The 15,362-nt window shown below is 39.9% G+C and overlaps 1 protein-coding gene across 1 annotated transcript in view; it reads left to right on the forward strand.

Annotated features, from left to right (window-relative positions):
- Positions 1–1,561: 1,561 nt before the first annotated feature.
- The window catches only part of slit3 (slit homolog 3 (Drosophila)), a 167,328-nt gene continuing 153,527 nt past the window's right edge, over positions 1,562–15,362 (forward strand). The window contains 2 exon segments of the mRNA XM_026917858.3: positions 1,562–2,237; positions 14,381–14,452. Coding sequence (XP_026773659.1) covers positions 2,044–2,237; positions 14,381–14,452 — 266 coding nt within the window. The 5' untranslated portion in view covers positions 1,562–2,043.

A 15,362-nucleotide genomic window follows, 5' to 3' on the forward strand; every position in this document is an offset into this window, starting at 1 on the left:
CTTAATAAACACCATCATGACTATAGTGAGGTCCAAAAGTCTGAGACCACATTGAAAATCTGGGATTATTTTTCCATTTAAAATCGGAAATAAATGGAAGGTTTGAGAATTTTGGAATATTTAAGATATTACAAAGACAGTACATGTTCAATAACTTGAATATTTAAAATTCACGATTCTGCACTATTTCTTGGTCCCTGTTCAAATGTAAGCAAATTTGTTATATTGACCATGTTAACTGCTTTGTACAAAAGGTCAGATTTTCCTTCATGCCTAATCTCTTCTATTGATGCATGTGTTCAGATGACACGCCGATGGATTTCATCTAAAATGGATCATAAGGTTTTGCACAAATTTGTGGAGTCCGTGCTAGCTTGAGTGCACACTGTCATTAAAGCAAAAAGGGGACGTAACAGATATGAAGAAAGTCTGTATTTCATGTAAATATTTCAAAGATTCAACTTTTCGCTCAAGTTGTTGTCAATAATTCCATTTGTAATGAAAACTGTTGTATTAAATTAGAAAATTAGAAGCATTTTCACTAGTGCACTCACACTGTACGCTAGCAATGTCCTGCTGTCACACACAACCTCTGACTTGTCACAGGAGCTATGAAAATACACCACCAGACAGTATCTTAGAACCTGAATTACTAATCACATCACAAATGTTTTAATATAAACACGCTGTATTTAATGTGTTTCATTATATGATTTGTTTTAAGGACCATTCTTTACCTTTCCAGGCAAGAGATACACACTGAAAGCACAAAAGATTTCCCCTTGAGGGTACCACCCCAGTGAGAAGGGATGGTACAGTTTAGTAGTACCCTTTTTTCTGAGAGGGCATGGAAGCAATTTATAACACAGTTGTCACGGACTTGTCTCAAACATGTTTACTTTCTGACCAGACGAGGGCACTGCGACTGCAAAATGGTGAGCTTTGAGAGGAAAATCAGTTGTGATGGCAGAGTGCATGGACTGAAGTTAATCACCACAAAAAGAGGAACTTCATTCTGAATGGGTTTTGGGATGGCACAAAAATAGTTTGACTCAGCAAGTATGGTCTAGTTATTCTAAGAAATCCCGCAGGCCACTTTTTCCAGCCAGGTTTCATTAGTACACATTAGGAACAAATGTGCAGATGTGCTACTTACCGCCGCATAAACGCAGAAGTTCAGTGGAGAACCAAAAAAAAATCGTTAGGCTGTATAGGACATTCCCTATTTCTAGTTTTACCCATGATCACCTTTGTTGCATTTGCATGTGAGGTCAATCTTTTTCTCAGTTGTGGATGTTATTGTGAACTTGTAAAACGCCTTTCCCCAGACAGTTTGCAGGAAGTTGGTATTCGAGTGAAACTTTCTGAGACCCCAAACATCCTCGACTGACATCACACCGGAGAGCCAGTAGGAGTGTGGAGCGCAGCTTTTGGGGGCTGGGTGTGTGTGTGTGTGTCTGTGTGGTGTGAGCGTGTGTGTGTGTGTGTGTGTGTGTGTGTGCGCGCGCACTTCTCAGAGTGAATGCGCAAACTTTACCCGCGCACCTCAGAAGTTTCTCCTCGTGTGCCTGCCTGTCTTCTGAACTTCTACAGCTGAGGATTTGCGGCTCGGATCAACTCAACGGGAAGTTTTTTTTTCTCTCTATACAGAGGAGACTAATTAAAACGCTTCTGCTTGAATTTATCCACATACACAAATAAAGGAGGAATATTATGCAAATTAGTGTGTAGTGATGTTCTTGTCGGATTTCGGATGCGCATCTTCGTCGTGCCAGCGGTAGAGATGCGGATGAATGGGAAGTTTAACTTTTGCTGAGTGAATCCACGCGTCCACGCGTCTGGAGGAGTTTTTGCAAATTGGAGAGTTGGTTAGAATTGAATTAGATTTGTCATCTTTTTTTTTTTTTTTTTTTTTTTTTTTTTTTGTTGTTGTTTTTTTTTGGGAACGTGACCGATTTTGGAGCAAGCCCCGGATATTTTGATACTATTTCCCCCTGTCTCCTCGCGTTTCCGAGTTTCCCGCGAGCCTCCGCTGCGGGTACGATGGCACCGGCTGCGCGCGAGAAGCGCCCGGCGCTCCAGCGCGGCTCCTTATTGGCTCTGCTGTGCGGCTTGCTGTGCCTGGTCGCGGCGCGCGCGTGTCCGCACAAGTGCAGCTGCTCGGGCTCACACGTGGACTGCCAGGCGCAGGGCTTCAAGAGTGTACCGAGGGGCATCCCGAGAAACACCGAGCGTCTGTGAGTAGCGCAATGGATGCACATTACTGCTTTGGGAATTCGTTTGCTTATCGCACGCGCGTACTTGTATCTGTATTACAGCAGTCTGTCTATGCTTTTCATTTGCGTCTTATTTTACATCAAGGTGGATGATCGAACAGCCCGCACTGTTACTAAGCAAAAGTAATCCTTAGTGTCCCTACAGTATGTGTCTATTAATGCATTATATGCACGAGACCCTACACTAGAACTGCATTGCTGTATACTGAAACATGCACTGAACCCTACACGTAATATCATAGGGATATCAGGTACAGTCAAACTGTCACATTCAATGCAACCCAGCCAGGACTGACAATAGACTGCTTTTGTTCTAAAAATACAACAGAATTAATGTTGCACTCAGGTCATGCATGATGGTTCATTCAGAGTGAGTTAATTTTGTTTTAACAACCTGGAATTATAGTAAATGAACTAAAACACATCTAAATAAACTGCCCGCTCTAACTTAATTAACTGACAAAGCTGACTTGATTAAATGCAACAAGATGTGCAATCATTTAATTAATTGATCAGTAATGATTCAGGAGCAAAATGAACACAGTTCATTTGTGAACTGCTGCTATTATTTATCAGTGGGATAAAATATATCTAATATGAACTGTTAGTAAGTAATTAACTAGTAAGTAGGTAAGCTGCTACATGGCTATATATGAATGCTTGTACACTTGTAGAATGTGTTGGTCATTAGTTAGCCTCTATTTTATCACGTAAAGTAAGATAAAAACACGAAATAGGTTTTGCGTTTAGATGTGTAGGGTAGAAGTTGGGTTCTCTATATGAATCTACCAGAAGAGATATCAAAACATACACGGAAACTGCGTAACCTGTTGCTCTACTGATTACAGAGAGAAGAGCAATAGCCCAGGACTGCAATCCTTACTTTCATTTATTTAAAATATATCTCGATAGAGTCAGAGCTTATAAAGTCTATAAACACGGATAAGGAGATTTATGAGATTTTGATAGACGTGTTTGTGCGCATATGGGTGTGTGATTTGCCATTTATATATCACAGCCTTCGCAATGTTAGTACAACAAAAGCCAAAACTGCAATGAGCAGAAAAATGACATATTGTGCAGCCCCTATAGTCCAGCTGGATACACACGAACACTGTATGAACACTGATTTAATTCAGAGTTTTGCTAACAATGTGGTTTTGGCTGTGTACTGAAAAAAAAAACTTCATTAAATCGCTCACGAATATAATCTTGAATAATATTTACAATTGTGGTTCTTTTTGCTTTTTCCTCAAATACCGCCTATGAACTAGCCGCTTCATGATGATGTGTTGGAATGTGTGAAATATATTACAGTCGTTCAAGCATTTCAAACACGGCATGACGTTTTAGGACGTTTTTGAGTGGTCAGATGTTGAGTGTAAAACAGTTTGCTTTGGCTTTAGCTGAAGCTGTTGTGAAAGAAATATGCACAAGTTCACAGTGCTCTTAGGAGGAGCTAATTCACTGGTGAACAGTTAGATGTGTAAACCTTAAATGCTATAGTTTTATAAGCTTTCAAGTCAAGTCAAGTGGGTTTTTATTGTCATTCCTCTATATAGCTTGTATATATGTATAGCCTTCACTGTCTGAGAAATGGTTCATCTATGAATATTGTGCTCTTTTGTATGTTATAGCATAAAAAGCAGATCACTGACTGTTGCTGAATGTAACTAAAATGTACCAAGCAATTAAATGATGTGTGGATCATGTGTGTATCTGTGAACTGGAGAATAGCGGATCAGTTTAGGGCAGTTAACACGGTCTCATGCGTGACTCCTCTTATCACTAGTAAGGTTATAGTGCTTACTTATATGCTTATAATAATAATAAAAAGACACCTTAGCCACAGTGCTATTTATTGATAGACACGCAAGGCATCATGTATCCTAATACTAACCAGCCTAAGGAGTAGGAGGAGCTGACAAAAAATATTACATAAAAATATTATTATCACGATACTTGAAGACATTTCTACAAGACACAATATGTGCCATAGCGCATAGGTTTGCTAACAAACTTCCAGCATTCATGTTCAGCGCTATGTTTTATTTAACTTTTTACAAAAACAGATTATTTTGTGCTAAAACTCTGTAATGAAACTATAATATTTTACAGTTTAAAGATTCTATACAAGATGTTAACATCAAATATAAATCATGATTAATCATGATTTAAAAAAAAGTTCAAAAAGATATTGCTATCTATCTATCTATCTATCTATCTATCTATCTATCTATCTATCTGTCTATCTATGATATTACAGAAAAGTGTATTGTGATATAATTTATCTCAATATTATATCATGATATTACCCAGCCCTAGGAGCAGGACTGTTTTATACATTTTATTTTATTTATCAGATTAAAAGAGTTGTTGTCTCTGAATGTAGCGTGACAAGAAAAACATACAAACTTTGACTGGAGGGTCTTTTGACCCTTGTAACCTACCAAACCCTCAGGGCTTTTGTAAGGAATGTCCATGTGAAGGAGCATAAATTTAGGCAAGGCCTTTATTCACGCAGTGGGATGTTTATTTGTTTACTTGGTCAGGTCTGGGTCTTGGTAAAGCACCTTCATACTTCTCAGAGTATTTCACAATTTGGCTGTGAGGCAGTGTTAATGCTGTTGTAGGTTGCAGGATTAAGAAACTAGTTTGTCGCCTGAAAAGTTCAGAACTCACAGAGGACCTGACTTGAAGTCATTCCATAAAATATGGTTTCATGGCCACTTAAAGTCCAGGTGCTGGCTGCGTCTCGCTTGGGGGTGGTTTACACGCTGCCACCGGTCCTGTAACACCCTGCAGTGTTGATGGAAGTGTAATGAGTGCACATCTGTCTCATGAACATGTTTAGTGAATAGGTAATTGATATTTACTCTAATTGTTACATTTTGTTGATAGCATATATGATTCTTCACTCAATGGTAGGTGTTCTGTCCATCAAACACACACATGTGCGTGCACACACACACACACACACACACACACACACTGTTATTCTCTTACACACATATGCATGCTCACTCTCACTCGCACATGTGTGCAGTCGCACACACACACGCGGGCTGACTGACAGAGTTTTCACAGTGGCCAGTCGCTCTCGCTCTTTACACTTCAGGAGCACAATGTGGCACATTGTGGCTGGCACAGCACGCTGCTGGCTCTCATCAGAAGTCCACACTGAAATGAGAGAGATAGAAAGAATGAGCCAAATGCCATTCTCTGTCCCCTTACACCCCCTGCATGCCTCAGTGTATTTCAGCAAAGAAGAAGGAGTGGGAATGGCATCCTCTCTTACTGGAACAATATGCAGGTTCTCGAATGGGCTCAGATGTTCACACAGCCTTAAATGGGCATCTGTATGCTCAAGGTGTCTAGACAATTCAGGAAAATTCCTTCTCCCTTTAAAGATTCTGCATTAGATCACAGGGCTGGACAAAACATAAATTCATTAATTAGTCAAGTGGAAGCTCTAATGTGCTACCTAAGTCACATATTTTGGTTGCTCTGAAAGATAAATGATAAATAACATATGGCAAGCTAGCTAGTTAAATGTATTAATTCAGACTACAATTAATGAATGAGTATGTGATAATAATCCTCTTCTAAGTTTCTAATGTAGACTAATGTGTTTGCACCCTCGACTAAAAGTCAGCAAGTCATTGGCCAAGGTTTAAGAGATGCGCTGTTCTGTATTTATACTGCATACAATCACCATCCACTTTATTAGGAACACCTTACACCTGCACATTCATGCAGCTAACTAATCAGCCAACAAAAAAATCATGCAGATAAAGGTCAAGAACTCCAGTTAATGTTCACATCAAACGTCAGAATGAAGAAAAAGTGGAATCTCTGTGACTTTGATTGTGGCATGATTGTTGGTACCAGATGGGCTGGTTTGAGTATTTCAGAAACTGCTGATGTTCTGGGATTTTCACACACAACGGTCTCTAGAGTTTACACAGAATGGTGTGAAAAACAAAAACATTGAGTGAGCAACAGTTCTGTGGGTGAAAAAGCCTTGTTGATAAGAAAGGTCAGAGGAAAATGGCCAGATTGGTTCAAGCTGCCAGGAAGGATATAGTAACTGAAATAGTCATTCTTTACAACTGTGGTGAGCAGAAAAGCATCTCAGCATGCACAAAACATCAAACTTTCTACAACAGCAGAAGACCACATCAGGTTCCACTTCTGTCAGCTAAGAGCAGGAATCTTAGGCTATCATGGCACAGGCTCACCGAAACTGGACAGTTGAAGATTAGAAAAAAATCAGCTAGAGACTGTTGTGTGTGAAAATCCCAGGAGATCAGCAGTTTCTGAAATTCTCAAACCTGGTACCAACAACCATGCCACGGTAAAAAGTAGGAGAGATCACATTTTTTCTTCATTCTGACGTTTCATGTGAACATTAACTGAAGCTCTTGACCTGTATCTGTGTGATTTTATGCATTGTGCTGCTGCCACATGATTGGCTGATTGGTTAACTGCAATGAAATGAAACGAGCTGCATTAACGTAATCGGTGAGTGTATATTAGTTCAATCTGACTAGCATCTTTATTTTCTCTCAGGGGTGTTTTATGACAAATTTGCAGCATACACTTCTTCATATTCCTGATGAAAAGGTCATCTACACACTACTTAATTTTGCCTAGTAAAAACTGGTCTATCATCAACCAGATCACGACTCTGCTAATGTGTGTAGTGCAGCAGGTGATGGGATTTGAATCATGGAGCTGGCCCTAGTGTTAGTTACAGTATTGAGGTGCGTCCTACCATGGAGAAGCACATTGGGTTTAAATATAGCTACATACCAAATGAAAATGTTTGTTTAGCAAAAGTCAGTAAGGATTTGGGAATGTTTTCTGCTTGTCCTTGGCTCATGGAGTAATGAATTTGTCTACCTCTGTTTCACAATGTGTCATAATTGAAAATGATTCTTACTGATGAACCATACCAAGCATCCCTGATATAAGATGAGCACTAAATATATTATAGTATTCTTCATAATGGATAAATATCAGGATAGGTTTTAAAACAGGGAAATAATAACAACATGCATCACGATACCTAAAGAGTCATTTTAAAGAATTGTGTTGTGGAACCCTGAATCAAATCGCGAAATTGCAGAGCTCTGTTTTGGTCAGGAGTAGGTGCAGCTGAGAGGCATGAGAAGCATGTGTTTATATTTGTTGTGCTGAGGTTTGGGCTAACAGTCGCTTGGTCAGGAGATGGGTTTGTGGTCTTCAGTGTCCTCCTGACCCTAGCACAACATAAGAGCAGCATGTGTGAAATCTGCGCATGGGTGAACGTCTGTAGTGCAGCCTGCCAGGCAGCTGCTGGCTCTGCTTGCGGGCATGGACTTCTGGGAAACATCAGGAACCAAACGTCTTAGCCAGGACTGGCAGTAAGGATTGTATGCTTTTAACGAAAGACTTGGCTTGAGAACCACAAGTCAAAGTCATTAATGTCCTTGATAGGGTCCCAGTGAAAAGGAGGGACAGTGAGGTCTGTACAGGCCTCCAAGTGTGTGTCATGCTTTAATCCAAGACTGGGTTTGATCTTACGCATGCTTCGTGGCCGTCTCAGGTTAACGAGGGCCTGCTTTTGTTATGGGAGCTTTGTCACCAAAGCAACATGTCAAAACCCAGACTTCAAATCATCCCTTGTCATTTTCAGCCTAGCTGGATGCGATATGTTTATTCAGACTACACACATATGGATGCATCTTGGCATGTTTTGCCTTTCTCACAGTAATAGAAGCTAAATCACGGCCCCCAACACAGTGCTTTGCATCTAGCAACCTGTTAAACAAAAGGATCAAGCTGGAATTCTTTAGTAATCCATCAGGATGCTGCCACACCCGAGTGGTTTGAATCCGGAGCAGTATTGTCTTCATCAGATCCAGGAGCTGACCCTTTCAGCTTTGATGAGATTTACATGAGCCATCCATTGAACCAGGAGCTGGCCTGGTTTTAAACAAGCCTCCTGCTGAATAAACAGAAGCTGTGGAGATCTGGCAGGGCCACCATTTTTAAATATGGTCAGGACGCTCAGGGTTTATTTTGTTTCTGCTGTTCCCCCTTGCAATGACGTCCATAGCCGTATGCCACACTCACTTTATTTGTTCCTATTGGTGTTTTTTTCTTTGCTCTCGGTTTGTTCTTGGCTGCTCCTGGGGTGCTAGGTTATGGATGGGTCCTCTGAGGCCTAGCTGTCATTTATGCCTTTAGCCGAGAAGCCTCGGAAATGCCTTGTCACCCCTCAACCGCTCGTTTCTGCTGGATTTAAGAATTTTTAGACTGTGCTGGAGCAAATGTTTGGCCGTCTGAGTTATCGTCTCCCAGTGTTTTCGGAAATAAACGATCTTGAGAGTAAACAGACACAAAGGAAATATGAAACAATTCATTTTTGTCTGGTCTGCTTAATATGAGGAGAGCTTCCTTTAGCCAGGAATGCAGCTACATGATATGGGAATGATAATATTTACTAAACAAAAGCCTCCCCGAGACAGACCTCAGCCAGATACAATGAGAAGTATAACCTTTTACTGGCACATTCACTCTTTTGCAGTATCTGCCAAAAGCTGTGATGATGTAGATGCTTTTCTCTTTGGGCTGTGATATGATCTCTCACAGTGATGATTTAAAAGGGTTTCAGCATCATGACTTTTCTCGGAAATGCTCTGAGCAGTCATCAGCTACTTTCCAGATTTGGTTTGCGATGAACATTTCAGCAACTCGCTCTGACATCTGATCCTACACCAAGAACTAATTAAGTTAGATTTCATTTAACACTGATTAGTTTACTGCACAACCTGTTGTGTTATTTTAGACCACTGTGAAGGTACAAAGCAAAATGTTGTAGGGTGTTGCTGGATTTTGGAGTGCTGCTAAATTCAAAACTCAAACCAAATGTTGGCACTGATGGTGTAGACAGCAGTGATGCTGTGCAGAACAGCCGTAGTTATGGTAGTGTCCTTCTTAAAAACTTATGCCCAGCGGAGACGTGTGGTGACCACATGACGGTCTATTGCTGGCAGATGAAAGACAAGGGAGGGGGGATCTTTTATTCCGTCTATGGTGAGGTAATAAACCACTCTATTTGATCTTGCACAAGTGCGAACAAACAAGCCTTCCAGCAGGATGCCATCTAGTGCAAGAAAGCCTAAGACAAATAGTGTGTTACGAATGCAGGAGAGCTTTGCTGTAGGTGTTCTACTGTGCAGTATACAAAGAGTTGATAAGAATCATATTAAACACAGCAGCACAAGCTCACACCTCCATATGTCTCCTCCATATCTAATATAAATTGCCACTGTTATGCCTCATAGAGTGTTAGCAAAAATCCAATGAGATGTGACTGATTAATTGAAGGTAGACAATAAGGCTGTCACTCAGTGCCACTATCTGTATCTGTTTAGTGTTCCTAATATTCGTGTCTGTATTCATATTCAGAAGTGGAAATAGTCTAGACTGGGTGGTTATACATTAGGAACACACTATCAGAATCTTTTAAGAAGCTGTGATGCAATGCTGCTGCTAGTCAAAATGGCCTCCTTTAAGTGGCATTTCATTATAACACCTATCTATATAACAACAGAGAATGTTAATTTAAGAATGACATACACAATGAAAGTGGAAGTTAATGTTTTTAAAATCAATTAAAAATGATTGTTTTTGGGAGGCCACAGCAGAGATATGCACCTCCGTAGACAACACATGGTCTGCGCTGGCTATGTGGAGCGGCAGCTCTGTAAATAAGTCTGAAATGTGTGCACACCACTGTTAATTTGTTTACTATGCAAAGATTAAGAAAAAGAAGCTAAATGTGTCTCCCTTTTCCAGTACCAGAACTTTTTGGACTAGTTTCAAGCTTTTTTGTATAGTTTTTGAGATGTACTTGGGGTGGGATATTTTTGGCTGAAACCTGGCAACCCTGTCTTTGAGCTTCATACTCACCTTCCAAACTCTGTATGAAAGTAAAACCCTTTTTTTTGTCCTGTGGGATCCCAGTTGCAATGCACACACCAAGTCTCAATGTGAAGCTTTTTTTTTTTTTAAAATAATGCACTTCTTATTCATATCAGTGTTTTTTATTAATTTAGACCACATTATCAGTTCATTCCAAATAATGCATTCATATTTGGTTACATCCTTAGTAGACAGCATCCCACTCTGAACAATTACAGCAGCAAACATGTGTTGATCTAAATCCTTATCAGTTACTCCTACATGTGTTGCTGGAGGTCCCATTTGCATTTTTTAAATATTTTAGGTTCGTGTTTATTTCAGGCTGAATGATATCACCAGATAATGTTTAGAATATTAGCAGAATTGTTATACTGAAAATACTTGCGTTAACTGTTTTAAGGAATATGAAGGTACAAAAAAACAAAAAAGATTGTACTTTTGACCTTCTTTTTTTTCTTTTAAATAAAATATGTACATGAAGATGAAATGACTCAAGGTAATTAAATTACTAAAATCATTTGAGCAAGCCCAACTGTACGTGGTTTAGAGTGCGGTTGGGTCGCATCTTGCCAGAGTCTGAATATTCCACAGATGAAAACCACCCGCCGAGGCAGTCCAAACTCAAGAAGAGCAACTCAATTAGGATTCCAAACAGCGTTCCGAAGCTTTGCAAAGGAAATGGAGCATACCTATCTGCTTCTTGCGGACCAGGCACGTTGGCTTTAGGGGAAATAACAGGAGATTGCGGCGGGAAACGCATTGTGAAGTGTGGATTGTATAGAGGGACACGAAGCCGCTTCTCTGTTTTCATAAACATTCTTCTACCATGCCTTTAAGGGTTTAAGGGATCTTGCGAATGAATCACCTTCTTACCACAGCTCAATTCGCGATGCAATGCACATTTCCAGTGCTTCCCTTTTTATATACTGTAAATTCAAGTCATGCTGCATGCAGGCTCACAATGGCTTACATTTAGCCTGCTGGTTTAATAACTTCATGTGGGTGTTCAGCCTCAGGGGGAACACACTGTTAGTGCAGAGCACCTGCCATTCAGATTGTCACTTTATCCCTTCTAGAACAATATGAATGAGAACAATAGCCAGTGGGGGGCAGCTTTATCTCTGACCTCCACCTTGTCAAATTGACTTTAGGACTCAGTAGCGGCAGTTCTTGCTTAACTCCCTGGGTTGTTGAACATATACAGTAGTGTAGTGACAGAGAGAAGGATGGCTGGATTAGCAGAGAGGGCAGTTTAGAAAAGGAGGCAGGAAAGATAAAGCTTGTAGATTCATCACTCTGAGCTGGTGAGAGGAAGAAAATGAATAGACAATAGGAATGGCAAATAATAGTTCTTAAAACTCACAATTTCTCAAATCAAAATCATGAATAAAAAAAGCCGGGACTGATTAGCTTAACGCATTAAACTTCCAGAACTAACTACATTCCTTTCCTAATAGGTTGAACTACAACACATGATTTACTGAACAATATGATATTTACTGAACAATATGATTTATGTTAAATAACTTAATCAGTCACTGAGAATTGAAGGAGTTAAGATTAACAGGTAAAATGGCAAAAAGAAACCTTGGTTTAAAGTGAGAAACAATTTCATAACAGGCCCTAAATCATTCATTTGTGTAACATGTTCTCTTCAATGTACCCTTCAACTACCCCCATTAGGGCTACGAAACCTAAGGATTTACAACTACAGATTACCCAAAATGCACTGTGACTCTTTTTTCATAACCAAAAATGATGGATAGGCCTGTGTCCAAGTTTCCATTCACAAGCCTTTTCCTGAGTAGCTCGTGTTATGTTAAATCCTACATTGCTAGACGTCGTTCTGGTGCATTTGAGAAAGGCAGATCCATTTTTGGCTTGGCTGATGTTGAATATAGATGTGTAAGGGAAGAGAAATTGCAGAGGAATGTGCTTTGAGAATGAGAGAGAGAGGATTGGATAGAGATACTAGGGAGAGAGAGAAGGAGATTTGGTTAGTGTAAGTCGTGTCTCCTCAGTGCCTGTGTGCTATAATATGTCTACAATATGGCTCATATTAGTGCCCCTGATGTGCGTTTTGTGGAGTAGGGGAAGTCTTTTGAAATTCAATATGCCCTTAAATCAGATTTATAAATGTTTATTTATATTATGTGAACCACACTTGGCCAACTGGAGATAGGCCTGTATGCATACACATATATATATATATATATATATATATATATATATATATATATATATATATATATATATATATGTATATATATATATGTGTGTGTGTGTGTGTGTTTTCTTGAGCCCTAATTCCTACAGTGTGGTCTATAGGAACTTCAGTGCAGTTTTTATGGAAGACCAAGTATGGCTTTATCTTCAGTATATACATTTGTAAATGCAGTACAACTATAGATAAGGTAATTGCCTGGAAGCAAGATAACTACTGGCCTCCTAAGGCCGATTTCTCAGATGCACAGAGAATAGTATATTTATATAATCTCTTTCTCTTATGCTGGAGGCGTGCACTGCATTTCAGCTCACATACGATTGCACTAAGCATAGTACTGAACCTTCTGCAATGCTCTAACACAGTCATGACTGACAAATCATCTGGCTTGTTTTGTGGCCTGTAATTAAAAACAAGAGCAATATGATTGATGCCATTTAGGTTTGTTTGAATGCTGCAGATCACTGGTGGATGACGGATGGAACAGATCGTTCTGTTTTTGCACAGTGTGTTAGTGTGCGTGACTGAATGTGAGTTTGCACTGGAACTACAGATGGACACATCAATCCTAAATATTGATCTGTATTGGTCCTGACATTTCTCTTTGGAAATTGATCGATGCATAAAGATGTTGTTTCTAAAATTGTATATATTAGTGAATCCATTGTAGTCTTTCTTCTTCTACACATCATGCAGGCATGGTGGGAAACAGGTTACTGGGAATGTAGTACTGGGAACACTGCCCTATTACAGTTTCCCTAGTGCTGCTACTGGGATAGTGCACAGTTTAGAGACAAGGGTTACACTGTTTTTTTTATATGCTGTTCAGAATAAACAACTGCACAGCTACACTCAGCTCCTTCTCAGCCATGCCATATAATCCATCTAAATATTGTTCTCTTCTCCTGTCTAGTTAGCATGCACTATCCTGAGTGTTTACTGTCCTGTTTATTTATTGTACATTTTTGCACTTGTCCCATAATATCCTGTAGTCCTGTGTCCCATGGAGCAACATTTCTTTCCAGTTGAGGAAGGACAATAAAATCTGCTTGATTTGTAGTGATTATATGAGATACTAAACTACAAAAAAACAAATATTGATATTGAAATATTGAACATTTTTATATAATGATGCATTGTATATAATGATTGGTCCTGGCTATGAGGGGGGATACACCCTGGATGTGATGGTAGTCCATTACAAGGCAACACACACACACACACACACACACACACACATTTACTTCTAGGGGCTATTTAGGGAAATTCAAATTTTGTAAAATTATTTGATATTCAGCATTTTCTTGGTTAAATACTGAGAATTTTTTGTAAATGTTGAATTAACCAATACGTTTAGTAATATTCTTCCACTGATTTGTTGGTAGTTTGTTAGCAAAATGTCAGTGAAACTAAATGTGGATGCATATTGTTTATCATCTGTCATCAATATCACAATATGATATTTTGCCATATTGCCTACACCTATTGCAAATCAAGACTTTGTTTAAAAAATAAAAATCAAAAGTTTCACCAGTAATTAGTATCAGTATTACTTGGAGGAATCGGGTCAGAATAACGTGGTATTACCCGTCTCTAATGGGAAGCAAGGCGGCTCAGTGGATGTGCACTGAGAGGATCTTGCCTTTGGCAGGGTGCCTAAAAGGCAGAAAATGAGAGCTGAGTCTTGGGCGGCTCTTTCAGAACTGGACATCCACAGAGGTGCAGTAATGTGTCCTGACAGACGCCGACATCTGAATACATAAACATTCAGGCATCTGGAGGTCTAGAATTCATACTGAGAGTCTAAGGGCAGCTTAGTGAGTGCGCTGAGATTATACTATGATGGTGATAATTGTGATGAACTAGATAACTAATCTTTCTATCTTTTTTTCTCTTTTTCTAACAGAGACCTGGACAGGAATAACATCACTCGGATCACCAAGGTGGACTTTTCCGGACTCAAAAACCTCCGTGTTCTGTAAGCTTTTCACAAGACTTAAAAATCTCTGCAATCCCAAAGCGTGAAGCTGTCAAAACCTTCCACATGTCCCAGTTGTGGTGCAGGAAAGGATTACTATATAGCACACATCATAATAATATAGACATTTAATCTGAGTCAATATGACACATTTGACATGACCTTCTTTACCGAGCATGAAGTCAGTGTATCATGTTCAGTCAGGCTTTAAACTTGTTCTGAAGTCTGAGAGACATGGAAGTGCGCACTTTACACATCAACTGTGCTGAACTAAAATAAACAGCTTACGGCTGGTCTTGCAGTGCCATGGCGTGCTCGAGTTTGTCTAGTGGGCGGCGCGCTGCCAGAGCAAGTGTGTTAGGAGCTTAATGACTGCAATCACTGAGTTCTCTGTGCTGTTTAACTCCTGAGCAAGGGCCTGTAAAGCAGGAGTGGCATTTAGGTAAAAATAAACATGAAAAAAGAGAAATTAATGAATGATGACAAGTGGAGGATGGCTGGCATAGCGTATCTTTAAAAAATAACAACTCTGCACTGACCCCTGCGAACCCACACGGGACCCCCCTTATCAGTCTGGAAGGCTGGTACCGTAATCCCCTCCGTCTGATAATGTGAGGCAAGCCTCCTCACACATTCACAGCTGAAACCTTAAAGGGTAAAGCCTGGTGTGCAGACCAGAGTCTCCCATAAGACTTGCGCCTAGTCAGTGCTAAGGGCAAGAACAGCACAACGTACTCTTTAAATACCATGTGTGTTAGCTCAGGCTCTAATGGAGAAAGCTCCCTCCCTCCCTCTTTTTTTCATCCTTGTGAAGCCTAGGTGTTTGCCTGTGTCCCATATGTTTCTAAAGAATACTTCAAAACCATTGAGGGCTAGTGGCTGAGAATTGAAGCAAAAGAAACATCTATTA

The sequence above is a fragment of the Pangasianodon hypophthalmus genome, chromosome 7 (assembly GCF_027358585.1).
Source record: "Pangasianodon hypophthalmus isolate fPanHyp1 chromosome 7, fPanHyp1.pri, whole genome shotgun sequence".
Classification (NCBI taxonomy): domain Eukaryota; kingdom Metazoa; phylum Chordata; class Actinopteri; order Siluriformes; family Pangasiidae; genus Pangasianodon; species Pangasianodon hypophthalmus.